At 37.0% G+C, this 14491-nt stretch overlaps 1 protein-coding gene across 3 annotated transcripts in view; it reads left to right on the top strand.

Annotated features, from left to right (window-relative positions):
- The window catches only part of opcml (opioid binding protein/cell adhesion molecule-like), a 221121-nt gene that overhangs the window by 174893 nt on the left and 31737 nt on the right, over nt 1-14491 (top strand). Inside the window, exon 4 of one of the 3 annotated variants that reach the window (XM_073479626.1) lies at nt 13-30. The exons of the other annotated variants lie outside the window; for them this stretch is intronic. Within the exon in view, the coding sequence (XP_073335727.1) occupies nt 13-30 (18 nt within the window). The remainder of the gene's footprint in view (nt 1-12; nt 31-14491) is intronic. 3 annotated transcript variants of the gene reach the window in all.

Here is a 14491-nt window from a genome sequence, read left to right on the forward strand (position 1 = left end):
GAGAGGTCGCAGTCACCGGGTTCATCTTAGGTACCTGTCCTGGTCCAGTCCGGCATGTTGGATTAATATGTTAAAACACCAAAGCTACAAAAATCCTCAACAACAGAGACAGATGGACAGCTTCAGATCCCCGTCAGTAAATTTCTCATACATAGCAGTCTGACTGTCTGACAAGATTACTCATCCCAAGTCACCTTTGTCACATTGTCTTTATAATTTTGTGTCCTTTGGCGTGTAAAACAGGGTGATGACAAACAAAAACAATCAGCAGGTCGGCCATTGTCATGAGTGGTGACATGACTTCTGTTTTGCAGTGCGAAAGCTCAGAAAAATCAACCTCATTCAAAAAAAAGAAAATGATCTCCCTTTTCACCAGGTGATATTTTCTTTCTGTGAAAGTACCCATGACAAAAATAAGCTTTTTTAAAAAGTAATGATGTCCTAGTTAATCCCAAGAAAAAAACGCCCCCAGCATGTAAGGCCCTTAAGACTGAAGCTGTTGGAACTTCATTTTCATCTATGCTGTATGTCTGTTTCACACATAAAAAACCTTTGGAGTTTAGTGGGTTGCTGAGTCACATGCAATACATTTTTCCCATATGTTCAATAGTAAGGTAGCATGTCAGATTCAGCACTGCTTGGTGGCAAGAAATCACAAAGCTTATTTTAATGTTCATGCTTTGCAAGTTGCTTTCCCCTTAACTTTTGTCTCTCAATTTGCTATTTGTCAAACATTTAAACAACCTACATACTAGCAAAGGGAGGCCATAATTAAGTCATCATCTTGCCATAATTAGGGCATTGTGAAATAAAGTGTAACCATTTTTCAATATATAATTTGTTATGCTCTGCTGAGAAAGCACATTTTTATCGCCATATATCAAATTAGACTGTCCCCATTCTGTCAAGATGTGAGAAACAGAGCCAAGAAAGTAAAAGTACTTTCTGTGTGAATGGATTTTTTTTCTTTCTTTTGCTCAGGGAGAATGTGGGTCACAAGCAAGTGAGAGCCCATTCTCTAGAAGCATCAGAATGATTTGACGGTGTATTATTAATCTCTCCCATTTATTCTAACGTTGGGCATTTTTGATACATTTGAACTAGCCAGTTGAATGGTGTCCTTGGTGGCCTCTGGTGGGCCTGTATATATACTATTTTGAAATTCTTGGGGGGAAAAAAGGCTGTCATTTTGTCACTTAAGGGGACCTACTAAGGTCGCCCCTCTTTACTACTAATTCTTACCTTTTGTATTGAGTACATGACTTTGTTAGACTTTTCTGTTGGAAAGTAATTCCATGCATGTTGATCTGAAGCTTAGCACTGAATATACTTCACCCTCACTACCACTGTCTGTATGTCAGAACTATGACAGACTTGTGAGTGAGAGATCAATACCACACTGTCACTATGATGATAGTGATTAATCTCCTCTTAGATGATGAAAACTAGAAGGAAAAATATGAAAGCAGTGTCTGGTGGCTTTGTTTTCAATGTACTGACAATCAAAGCAGAGAGAAACAGAAAGGCATGCCACACACATCTATTGTTGTCATTAATAAGGAATCAATTCCAGTGATTTTAAAAGCTGATGCTTTAATTATTCTATCGGATAAATTAAGTTAATTAAGACTTGGCTTCTACATAAATTACAGTTCTTTCTCCTATATCTGGTCGAAACAAATATTAATTTTACCTGAATTACATACTAATTAAATTGATTGGTGGATGCAGTATTGGTGGCACAGTAAGTATCCTCACTCATGCTGATGTTAATTGTATCAAAAACAGAGCAGAAACATGTGTATACTACTAATTTGCAATTGTCAAACTATTTAAGTGAAACCCAATGCTGCCTAAATTATGTTGCTGTGAATAAGAGACATTAATAAGCATATGTATCTGTCAAGTTGTGAAATGTTCATGCTTACTGTGTTTGCAGAACATTTACTGACAACATAATACCTTTCCTATCTTTCCTAGAGGTTTTGTTAAAGCACTCATATGCCTGTATAAGGAAAAGTTTTGCTCTTGTTAAATATTGATATAAATATTAATCATTGATGAATTGAAAATGAAATTATTTTCTTGTGTCATTTTAAGAAAGACGCAACTGTACAGGTGATTTAACACAGATACATTACATAGATATAGTGAAACAAGCTTCACATTACAAAGACTCAGACAGGGGATAGGGCATACTGTCAAACTGTTGAGGGATGATATGGTGCAAAAAAGTATTTTTTTAATGCAGTGTGTGGTTTGTTAGGATACGAAATGAATATTTGGTGTGTGTGTGTGTGTGTGTGTGTGTGTGTGTGGCTGATGTAGATTTAAAATAAATGAATTAATAAATTAAAGTGAAAAAAGAAATAGATAAACAAGTGGATAAGTACACTCAAAAAACTATTTGCCCAAAACGGTGTCTTTAACTATTTTAAATAAATGTCAATTTTCCATCCAATTTTATTCCATAAGTTCAATGTAATGTGTCACATTTAATGTAACACTGTTATACCACGTTGAGTCAATGTGAATAAATCAAATAACTCTTTCTGATTAAATTAACTTAGTGCAGATTTATACTAAGCCTTATGTATTTATTAAGATATTAGATATAAATTTAAGGGGAGCGACTACATAAACATAATGTTTTTTTCAAGTGTTTATTATTTGGGTATTATACATAATATTATACATTATAAAGGTCTAGCTTTTTTTTCATTCATAAACTGTACATTAACCAAACATGATAGAAAAAAAACAACTTTGCGTTGAATGTGACCCTTCACAGTGAACTTCTGTACTTCTGTGAAGTAGTTGCAGAATTTACATGCAATTAAAATACTTTGATTCATTCTTTTATGCAAATGATTTTTTTGACTGGGAATGTTGTCAGTTCTTACAAAACATTATGAATGATGATAATAAAATATACAGAGTTGCATTTACAGCACTCAGTATAAGAGAGCATAAGGCTGCTTTTTTATGTTTTAGTTTTAGTTTTGTTTTGGGGTTCTGTTTGTTTGGTTGGTTGGTTGTTTGTTTGTTTGTTTGTTTGTTTTCTATCCTGAAAGGGTTTTTGTGGGAGCCAGAATGTGAACAACAGTCTTTGGTATCAAAGTCCTGAGCCCATTATTCAATCCACTCAAACCACCAGTATAAAAATGAAGCTTCACTAAAAAATACATTACTGACAATAATCTCAGCAGGAATTTTACTCTAACTGTATCTGGCAGAATTTGGAACATGTAAACATAATTTCTAGGAGACATTACCCTACAAATACTGCAGATATAACATTTTATAATATACCATTATATTTTAAGATTCCTTAACAGATGTATAACTCACAGATCACAGTGCACATTCAATCACTGATATTGTCATGTCTGCTCAGAGGTCAGCCATGAGTGTATGAAAAAAATATGACCCCATGATTTCTTGTTGTGCATGTGACAATGTACTTCTCCTGATAGAATTTGGATAATTTCAAGCATATAAAGTGTCTTGAGAGCCAATAGCAATTTTCTACAGGGAGGCCTTTGCTTTTTAACTGAATTATATTTCAGGAACTCTGTCAGTGGGTCTCCTGTCTCTTGATAAAGTGGCTAATTCTGTATTTTAAAACAGGATTTCTGTCACTGCTCAGCTGAAGCCTTTATGACAGACGCTCTGACAGGTATTGCTGTTCTTACCCTACAGGGATGACAGGGCATCTGTAGAGAGGTGAGAAATGCTACATGCTAAGTGGCTGTCACACATTGGGTTGCCAGAGAACAGATGACACTCACTTATCCATGTAGGTGGACATGGCTGTCAGAAGCTCAGCTCAGAGACTAAGTTGTGATTAACTGTGGCTGTTCCTCGTCAGGCCTTTGGAGTGGAATCCTGCTGCCTCTTGGCATCAGGAAGACCTTTTATCACAATGAGTTCTGTTTAATTAAGCTATATTTAATCAAGCCATAATGGTTATCACAGAGCAAACAGTCTATGTCCAGGTAAGCATAATTGAAACTGAGGCGAAAATAAAGCCAAGAGTTGCCTATCATCATTAAAGCTGTGCGACATCACTGCCTTGACAAAGAGGTTAATCTTTGGTTCAGAGTGAACATAATGGTGCCGTGTCCTGAGAGCAATTCATCATCCAATCTGCTGCGGCTTGCATAAATACATAGATATCTAAAGTAATGGATGCTTGCTTTCCATCCTACAGCCTTCTCACTTGTCTTCCCTGATTTTAGCCTGAATGTCCTTTGTTCTAATCAAACCCACCTGCATAGGAATGCCCCTGGGCATATTTCCGCTACTTTTCCTGTAGGTTTCAAAGGAGCACAAGCATTAATGAACTGTTCAATAGACCCAGGCTCTTTGGTCCCTAAAGCAATGGCTAATGGATTGTGATCTCTCCTGAGAGCTCCCTAAAACCTTCTCAGCTAAAGCTTCTATATCATCATCGAGCCACCCGTAGCCACATTTTGAGCACAGTCAGTCTTCTTTTACATATTATAAAGCCAGTCGCACACCTGATGAAGCTTGAATGCAACGCAAATTCCCAGTTCACATCATGTTTCCTTTCATCTCACATGTGTAACCACTGTCTCCACGCTGGCTTTGTCAAATGCCACAGGGGTGCAACTGAGATGCTGTGCATGAATGCCTCGCTGGTGAATCGTTATTAATTATCATCAGGTGGAATTATCAGGCTGATGCAACACAGGCTTGGGAATTTCACACTACACTGTCACACTGAGTTTCTTGAGATTTTTGCGCTCTATGCTAGCTGGTGATAAGGGCAGGCAGTTGGTTTTTTTATTTTTTTTGACAGAGTGACGCTTCAAGACTGTAGTATGTGACAAGTAGCATCGTACCATCTTAAATATAGCAGGTCAGCTCCAAACTGTCTCTGCACTCTCACAAAGCTTTGTAATTTTCTTGGCAAGGGCCCCCTTTCCAGAGTTTCTTCTGCTTCTCTGTTATGTCTTAAGTGTCCTGAATTCATATCCTTTCACAGGTTGTTTTTTGTCAGTGTACAGTTGTTTCTAGAATACTTTTCACTTAGTCTGTGGGTCAACAGTATACATGAGTCACACTCAAAGTTTCAACACTGTCTGGCCTATGCTGGGAAATGGGAAAAATTAAGTCAAAATGTAAATAAGTAAAAAAAATAATAATAATACAAAAAAAATCATGTTAAAAACTAGGATGGCACTGAGTGGACCACATATGTCCACCAAGGCCCAACAGTCCCCTGTAATTCTTATAAACCTAATCCAACAGTCAATTTAACAGTCCTGGATTACTCTAAATTTTAAACCACTCATAACTGCTTAGCCATCATTTAAGATCATCTATCTGCATCAAATTGTACTCACTACATAGAGCTAAATATGCCTGATATTTTTCATCAAGACAAATGAATTATTCACAGGTAAATAATCTCTCAATGTTAAAGAAAATTAGAAAAAATTGTTTGATCCGTCCCTTTATCCAGATCCGCATCCAAGAGTTTATGGGGTCTATTTTGGGCTGAGACCCATCCTGCTTCCAGGTTGGTGGCAATTCATTTAGTAATTTTTGTATAATGCTGCTGACAAACCAACCAACCAACAAACGGACATAGTAGAAAACATAACCTCCTTGGTGGAGCTAATAAATTCACAGATTTGGGTTTAGTGCCCATTGTGGTAACAGGAAGGAAATGTGGGGATTTTGGGAAGCTAGTAGGTGCTTTATCAAAACTAAGTAGTGTATGTCTGAACATAAAGTAAGGGAAAGGCAAACAAATAGATTTTCAAAGTTTTGTTTTTATCTTCAAAGGAGAAGATTTTTTACTCATCTGTGATATGTTAAATATCTGGGCTCTGTTTACCACAAGCATATCAAAGGCGGAGGATCAGCAGGATCAGAAAACCCATATGACCCCTCAAGAAGTTTAAACATTTAGAGGTATTTTTTAGTGTTTTTTTTTTTGAGTCTGTTCTTTTACGATGTATAATATTTTGATGTAAAATGAGTTATAATGTTTAAATTAGAAAATAAAAAAAACCCTTTTTAAACCATTTATGAAGCAATCAAATGTTTTTAAACATGCTTTTAAACAATGACCATCCAAATAATGTTTAGGGATGAACTTTACTGTGTTTAATAACCATTTACAAAGTATCATAAACATCAGTTGCAACTTTACAATAAACAACTGCCTAATATATGGTTTATAAAGCAATCAGTTGTTTGTTAACAGTGAAATAACTATTAATAAAAGCTTAATTAACAATAAATTAACCATTTTTTATTGATGGTTGGTATAAAGTGTTACCTAAAGTTAAAATAAACTAATAACAAATCAAATTCATGAATGCAGTGTTTAATATGCTCAATTGATTTGCCACTTTCTTTTGTCGTCCTCCCTCTATTGACTGTTGTTGTATATGAATCTATTCTGACTGAAGTGTCACTGTCCTGATTATATAGTTTCAATTATTGTGTCTCTTTTCTTTTTATTTAAGATGTTTTTATGTTGTTTGTCTCACACATTTGTGCATTAGGTCTAATATAAAGATGATGACAGGAAACATTTACAATTTTCATATTCATGAACATAATAGGGAGCTGCCACTGCTTCATTTTATCATAAATGTAACGTCAGCTTTTCAACACTTACACAACACTAACGCTTTATGATGTATGTTATTTTTAACAGCTTACAGAGTTAAAAAGGTTAAATTACTCTAAAGTGTGTTGACCATCCTCCTCAGAACTGGAGACAGCTGACGTTAAGAGGCTCTCAGCGGCACATGCCTGCTCACACTCTTAAGTGCTGCTTTGGGAAATAATTTCTTATGAATGCTTGTAGAAACACTCTTGACTTCTGAGATAGATTGTTATCAGTAAACAGGGCCCTGGTTTGTTGCTTGCTGTGAGACTGCAGTCCTCCTGTTGACACATACAGTCTGTTATCAACATTGTCCTATTGTTCAGGTAAAAATAATTTGTTTTGACTAATATGTTTAAAAGGCTGTCATGGTACCCACATCACATTCCCCGTCTCAGGTGGTAGAGCTGTTAATTGAAGGGTTGGTGGTTCCCCGGCTCTTCCCACGCATCAAAGTCTCCTTGAGCAAGACACTGAACTGCTGATGAATGAGAGGCTAACTTTAAAGCATTTTGGATAAAAGCACTACAGTTCATGTCTCTAATGTTTCAAGTCTGTGTTGGATTTTTCAGCGTTTCACTGAGACCTTTCCCTAACCCAAAAATATCACTGATAATAATAAATGTTTTCACATAATGTTCAATAATAAATGTTTATTATGCAGATAAGAAAACATGATTTGCCTGGTATTACATTTGCTCCAAAATGCATAGAAGCAATAAGTTGATATGAAGGAGACATGGTTGAAAAGTATACCTGCAGGAATAGAAAGTGAAAAGAAAAATGGTGAAAAAACTTAAAACAGTCACTCAATGTAATTTTAAAAATGATTGAATAATGAGTGAATGTTTGTACTGCAGATGGTGTTTTAACACTCATTCATCCACATGTGTTAAGTGCTTTTACACCTGTTACAATGTGGTTTTGGTTTCTTGTGGATCTTAACGTTTTCCTTTCTTTACTGGAAATTAACCCTTTCATGAATGGTGTCCACTGCAGTGGACCGATATATTTGGAAGCCATTTTAAACAATTTACTGTTAGTTGGAGTACCACCAGGATTCCATTTGATTATCTTTGTATCCCTGTCATTTTGAGATACTGCATCAAATTAAAAAGTGCGCTTATGTGCTGTTATGCTGTCTTGTATTGATGTGCCTGGAATGGTGATGATTATAAAATGACACTGTATAACAAACACTGTTCGCAGTGAAGAGGTGAATTCAAACCATTTGCTGTAAGCTATGCTCACCAATGACTCACTTGCTAATGTTAACTAGTAGGTCAAGTAGCTCGATGGCACTGTTTTGTTTAGGCAGCTGATGGTGAGTCACTGAGCAGAGCTCACTCACACACACACACACACACACACATGCACACAAAGTGATCACTGATTATTGATGGCCACCACAAATATACCTTACTTTTATACAGAATCTGTACTAGACTGCCTTGTACACAGGCATACCCCTTGATTAAAGCATATAGTCTATTGGGGTGTCATGTTTGCTTCACTGAGTCAGATAAAGTCAGTACTCTTTCAAGGTGTTACTGATGGCACTTGGAATGAATCTTGCCCCCTAGTTGTTAAGAAAATCAATTGCAAAACTGCACTTTTATGTTCCATTTGATGTGCAGTGCTCCTGGTGCTAGGTCGCTAATGCTTTCAAATGATGATGTACAAACTGCTCTGTTTACAGGGAAAGCAGGAAGTCGAAGTCTTCTGATGTGTGTTTTAGCATTTTTACAAACACAGTCACGTCTTTAGTTGTCTGTGAATATTTATGCTTGAGTCACGTCAGATAAATTTTCATTGTTAAATGGTGTGTTTACCACCACCAATTTTTGTGTAATGACCACAGGAACATTGTTTATTTGCCCAAATCAGTCAAATTATTTTATTGTGCATTAGCCATAAACTAGCAAGCAATGGCACACTCCAAGCGTGTGTGTATGTCTGTGTTTGGATTTAATCACTGAAACTGCATTTACCAGAGCCCCCTTCCCCCAACTCCCCTCTCCTTTCTGTAACATTACGTGCATGAAGCATAGTACATTTCCCCTCGGGCTCTAGTCGGCAACCAAGATTACAGTACATAAGCAGTTGACAATGAAGATCCCCTCTGTTGAACGCTGCTGCAGTCATGTTGATAAACAGTAATGAAGATAAACTCACTTTTTAACCCCAAAAGGTCGGGAAACGGCTCCTGATCAGAGCAGATTGCGATGTGACTCTGGGTGTTTATTCCGCTAGAAGTTCAAGCTCTGCACCCGACTCTCTCCTCCCAAGCTGGCCGACTTTGAGCAGCTGAGCATTGGCTCTGTCTCCCTGCTCCGTCTGGCTCTCCCCACACAGCACTTGGCAAATATGTTTTTTTTTACCCCCAGCAACAAAAATTACATAATGTACATAATATCATGGATTTTCTCGAAAGAATTCACGTCGAAACTAACTAACTACAAATTTCAATTTCAATTAGATTTAAAAGTCAAAATTAGGAGTCATTCTCACCTAAAACCTGGATTAACTGCTATAGTTAAAATGTCAAAATGTCTGACAGGAAAAAATAAGTGGCTTCAAATGTCACTAATTACTAAAGATTGCTGAATTTGTTTAATAATTTAAACAACAATACATTCAAAACAAATCATATCTTGATGGGTATGTTGAAAAGGAGGTTGCCCATTTAGGGACTATTAATACATTTGTGTGTAGCTTCTATCCAGTCATGTAAATATTTACCCTTCTCTGCTGCTCATAAGGGCAGTCAGCATCCCTCATGCACTTGTATTTTCATTATAGTTTCTTATGAAATGTCAGCAGTCTCTTAATTAGTCTGCTTACAGAGAAGTCACAATTGTCTCAGGAAAGCCTATTCTGGGCATCTCATCCAGGGATGATTTCATATCGCAATTAGAGGTGTTACAATGATGGTCAGTATAATGAAATCATTTGCACAAGGGAATGTAATAATTGCTCGAATGTTAGCCTGTAGCATGTCAGCATTAATTAACAATAAAATGTGGGGCTGTGTGAGGGAGATGATACAGACAAAATCCTGACTATCTGATAAAACAGAGCAGACTGGAGCAGAAGCAGACAACAGTGATAAAGGCTGATAGTCACATTCAGGTACAGACATGACCTCAGATCACAGAGACAGCCCTGAAAATCTGTTCTGTTTTGTTTTTTGTGATGAACACAAATGCCATCCACACAGGAAGTACAACTCTTTCCTCATTAGTTCAGTTTTCATTTTGTAAAACTGGAAGATGAAGTTGAGGTGATCATTGTTTCAGTCTGTAGGGAAGAGTTGGATGATTTGACAGTTGAAGTAAAAACAAAACAAAGACAAAAACATTTGCTAATTTTTTCCATATTTCCGCAAATGTTGAAGGCACATTAGAGCAATTTTTGGTGGGGTGGGATCTCCCAAACTGAATAAATACTGCACACATAAACACAAACATGCTTGTGAGGTTGTTGTAACTAAAATACCTGCTGAAGAAAAAAATTTCCACAGACAGATTTAGGTAGGCTACTATATATCTGCAGACTTCATGTGAAGTAACTTCATAGTGTTAAAAATTCCAAAAGCTGAAATGTATGGAAAAAATATCGATGTCATCATTTCCAAAATCCACAACATGTTTTTTTACGAAATATTCTGCTTCAATATGTGTTTAATCACAAAAACAACGTTTTCACTGTGGCAAAGCAAAGTTTGCTCTCGGATTTCCTCATGCACCTGACGGTGTGGTCTGACAGTAATCTAACAGCATGAGAAATGACATTTATATAATTCCAATAACAAGTAAAAAAAATGTCGGCTGTTTGTTAAATCATTAATTCCCCAGCCATATTACTTTCACTTCCATGCAGTACTGTTGAAAAACAAAAAGCTGAGGTATAATATTGATGACCTCATCATATGGTAGTTAATCTTTAAATATGCTTGGTCCGTGATGATATTTGTATTTGAAGTATTTAGTTTGAATATTTCACTGGGTGCGGGTGGTTGTGGTGGAGTGTGAACTATTACACTCAGGTGACACATTTTCAGCAGAAATGATTGTCATTGCGCTGTTTAGTTCCTCAGGCAGTGGCAGATGATAAGAGATGAAATCAGTTTATGAAAGTGTGTTCACAAACATCCTCAGTGTATCTTGGGAGGTGACTGAGGCCAAACACATCATTAGCATTACAGTGCATCTCTTTGTTTTTATTCAATGGACATCCCAACAGGTCTCCCAGCCCCCGACACTCATCTGGCGGCTGCAGGGCTGTTGAATCAACCAGAGAATTTTGTCCACAGACACAAAGAGCACAGACAGATCTCCAGAGCGAGAAATGACACGCGTGCTCTCTAAACTTCGATCAAACTGTCTATACCTGGCTGTGCTGATAACACATAAAGTGAGAATCTGTTACTACACTGCCTTTCTGCCCCTAATATGCTATGAGGAACATTTTTCGTCTAGTACTTAGCTTAAATAGAGGAAGCTCGTGAACCAGAAGTCCCCGCCATTTTGTTTACGTACTATGAAAACGGAAGCTAAAAAAATGAAAATGAAACTGTAAAACAAGTCGGTGGAGGGAGAAAGGTTTCACTTCTCTTGGCAGAGCGGCTTGAGAGATGAAAGGAGGGAGGGTGATGACACGCAGCAAGAGATCACGGGTCAGGCTCGAACCCTGGGCCGCTGCAGGGTGTCTATATATGAGTTGCGCACACTACCAACTGAGCTACTGGGGTGCGTCAAGTGAAATTTTAATTGGAGCAGAAAGATCTTCATTGACTGATTTCATGTGCTTTAACACACTAAATAAACACACGGTCTTTATTTTCATGACTGAATAAAAAAATTGTCCATTTCAGAATGATATACGTATAGTTTATTCTCGAATTATAACAATTGATGCATTAATGTGTTCGTATGTATCAAAAATTTTGCAAAGATTAAAGGAGCTACTGGCCGCGGCATCTGCATGCGCCGCCGTTGTCATAACAAATAAATATAGGACTTTTTTTCCACTAAGTTTATTTGATAACTTAAGTTACAAGTTACTTTGTAGATTGCATGCCGCATCAGAGCCAAAGTAGTACTTTTTAAACTTAATTATTTTTATTGGCAGTTGGATTAATAGAAGCTCCACAGATTTTGATGAGCAGAAAAATGCTGAATATCAGATCTGATAATAGCCAGGTCGATAATCAGTTGACCCATAATATACAATATAGACACACATACAAATATGTTTAATTTACTTATACTTTTGATAGTCAAGTACATTTTTTCATCAGATACTTTAAAATTTTACCTACCTAACCAAGTAGTGTTCATAAGGGTGATTTTCACTTTTACAGAGTAGTCAGAGGACTGTAAATAATGCTGAGTGTATATATGTTAGAGTAGACAGGAAAGCCAGAAAAATATGACTACAAGGCAAAAGAAAAAATCTTCAGTGGGGAAGAGCATGGTCTGTTTACATGGCCTACTGTAACTTGTACTTGAATGAGAGGGCACAGTGGATGGAGACACTAGTAGGAGAGACACTGAGGCAAAGTGACTGAGGAGGAGCTTAGATTGAGAGGGTAACCTGCAGTCAAGTGACATGGACTTGTTGGCACATTCACTACCAGTTACTAGCCGAGTACAAAACAAAAGTTGGGGTCAGCAGTATGGAAACCCATCTAAACACTACAGCTAGAGTTCAGGTGACATTGTAGCAACAATCCTACACACATCCATAGATTCTGTTTGTTTGTTTTTTTTACCCTGTTTGCAATAGGTGACTTAAAGATGCTATTTGTAAGAAAAGGTGATTTTTTTGGGTCTCAATCCCAACTCATCAAATAATGACGCTCTGGGATTGGAGGAAGGGTTAGACGCCATCACAAAGCATCTTTGATAATCTTTGAGCATTTTTGATAAGCTGGGAATGAGACTCAAAAATCTATATTTCTTACAAATAGCACTTTTAACTGAAGACAGTCAAAACTTCCATTAGCTTATCAGTTTTGAAAACCATCCAAGACTACTTAGATTTAAAATAATGTTTGATTTTATGCTCTGGTTATCTAATTTTCTCCCAAAACATTTGTATGACTGCAGTTTCTGTTACTAACAAAAAATATAAGTTAGATAAGATAATAAGATAATGATAATGATATACATATCCTTTGGATCTGTGGCTTATCCATTACACTTAAGCTTTAAAAATGGAACAAGGATGATACATTTTTGTCCAGAGAAATCTCATTTCAAGTCAATTAAAGCAGAACTCTTTTCAACTTCCCCTCCCCCCTGGAGTTTGAAATACGATTGGCACCGCTAACAGCCACAGTTTCCACAGTTATTCCAGTTGTTCCACCAATAGGGAATCAACCTATACATGAATGGTGTCATTTTTTCTACAGCCATTACACTGTGCATTCAGTTTTTACTTCAGAATGATAAGCAAAAAAGTTGTCCATTGCCAGACACGCATTATCATTATTTCTTTTAATTTTCATTCACTGATTGAAATCAATATTGTAATTAATTGTTCATTAGGGTTTCTCTGCATGTATTTTCCTTTATTACTTATCCATATTAACATCATTAGCTTAACTAAAAGCAAAACTCAGTGTTTACTACATATTTTGAATTAATTTGCATCTATGCACCCATGATCCTCCTGTCAAACAAATGCAGACATTAAAGGTTGTTTACATTTATGAACGTTTGTTGATATCAAAAAGTGTTTGAATTACAGCTTGAACTACATTTGTGGTGAAAAGTGTACATACACTTGTAAAGAACATGTATATCATTGCAGTTTTCAGTTCCAGTGATTTCTACACCTCTCATTTTTCTGTGATGAATGAGTGGAACACAAACTACTTTGTCACAAAAACAATCATGAAATTTGGTTCAGTAATGAATTTATTACAGGTCTTCTGTAAATGTGACCAAATCTGCCAGGTCAAAAATATACATACAGTAATTGTAATATTTGGTTAAATGTCTCTGCCATTTTCACCTCAATTAGGCGCTTTTGATAACCATCAACGGGCTTCTGGCAGGCCTCTGGCTGAATGCTTAACCACTCCTCTTGACAGAATAGGTGAAGTTCAACCAAACTGGTTAGTTTCCTGGCACAGACTTGTTTCTTCAGCACAGTCCACATGTTCTCAATGGGGTTCATGTCAGGACTTTGGGAAGGCCATTCATCTCATCTCATCTCATTATAGAAAGCCATTCAAAAACCTCAATTCTAGCCTGATTTAGCCATTCCTTTACCACTTTTGTGTGTTTGGGATCATTGTCCTGAAACACCCAACTGCACCCAAGACCCCTTTAGCTGATGATTTTAGGTTTTCCTGAAGAATTTGGAGATAATCCTCCTTCGTCATTATTCCATTTACTTTCTTTAGAGCACTAGATCCACTGTCAGCAAAACAGCCCCACAGCATAATACTACCAGCACCATGCTTGACAGTAGGTATGGTGTTCTTGGGGTTAAAGGCCTCACCTTCTCCCCTCCAAACTTATTGCTGCTCACTGTGGCCAAACAACTACATTTTTTTCCTCCAGAAGGTTTTTTCTTTGTCCATGCGATCAGCAGCAAACTTCAGTTGAGCTTTAAGATGCTGCGTCTGGAGCAAAAGCTTCTTTCTTCCACGGCAGCCTCTCAGCTCATGTTGACGCAAAACACACTTGGCTGTAAACACTGACACCTGTCTTCCAGCAGCTTCTAATTTATTGCAGACTTGCTTTGTGGTGGTATTTGGTTGACTGTTGACCATCCTGACCAGTTTTCTCTCAGCAGCAGGTGATAGTTTGTGTTTTCTTCCTG

Source organism: Pagrus major, chromosome 13 (genome assembly GCF_040436345.1).
Source record: "Pagrus major chromosome 13, Pma_NU_1.0".
Classification (NCBI taxonomy): Eukaryota; Metazoa; Chordata; class Actinopteri; order Spariformes; family Sparidae; genus Pagrus; species Pagrus major.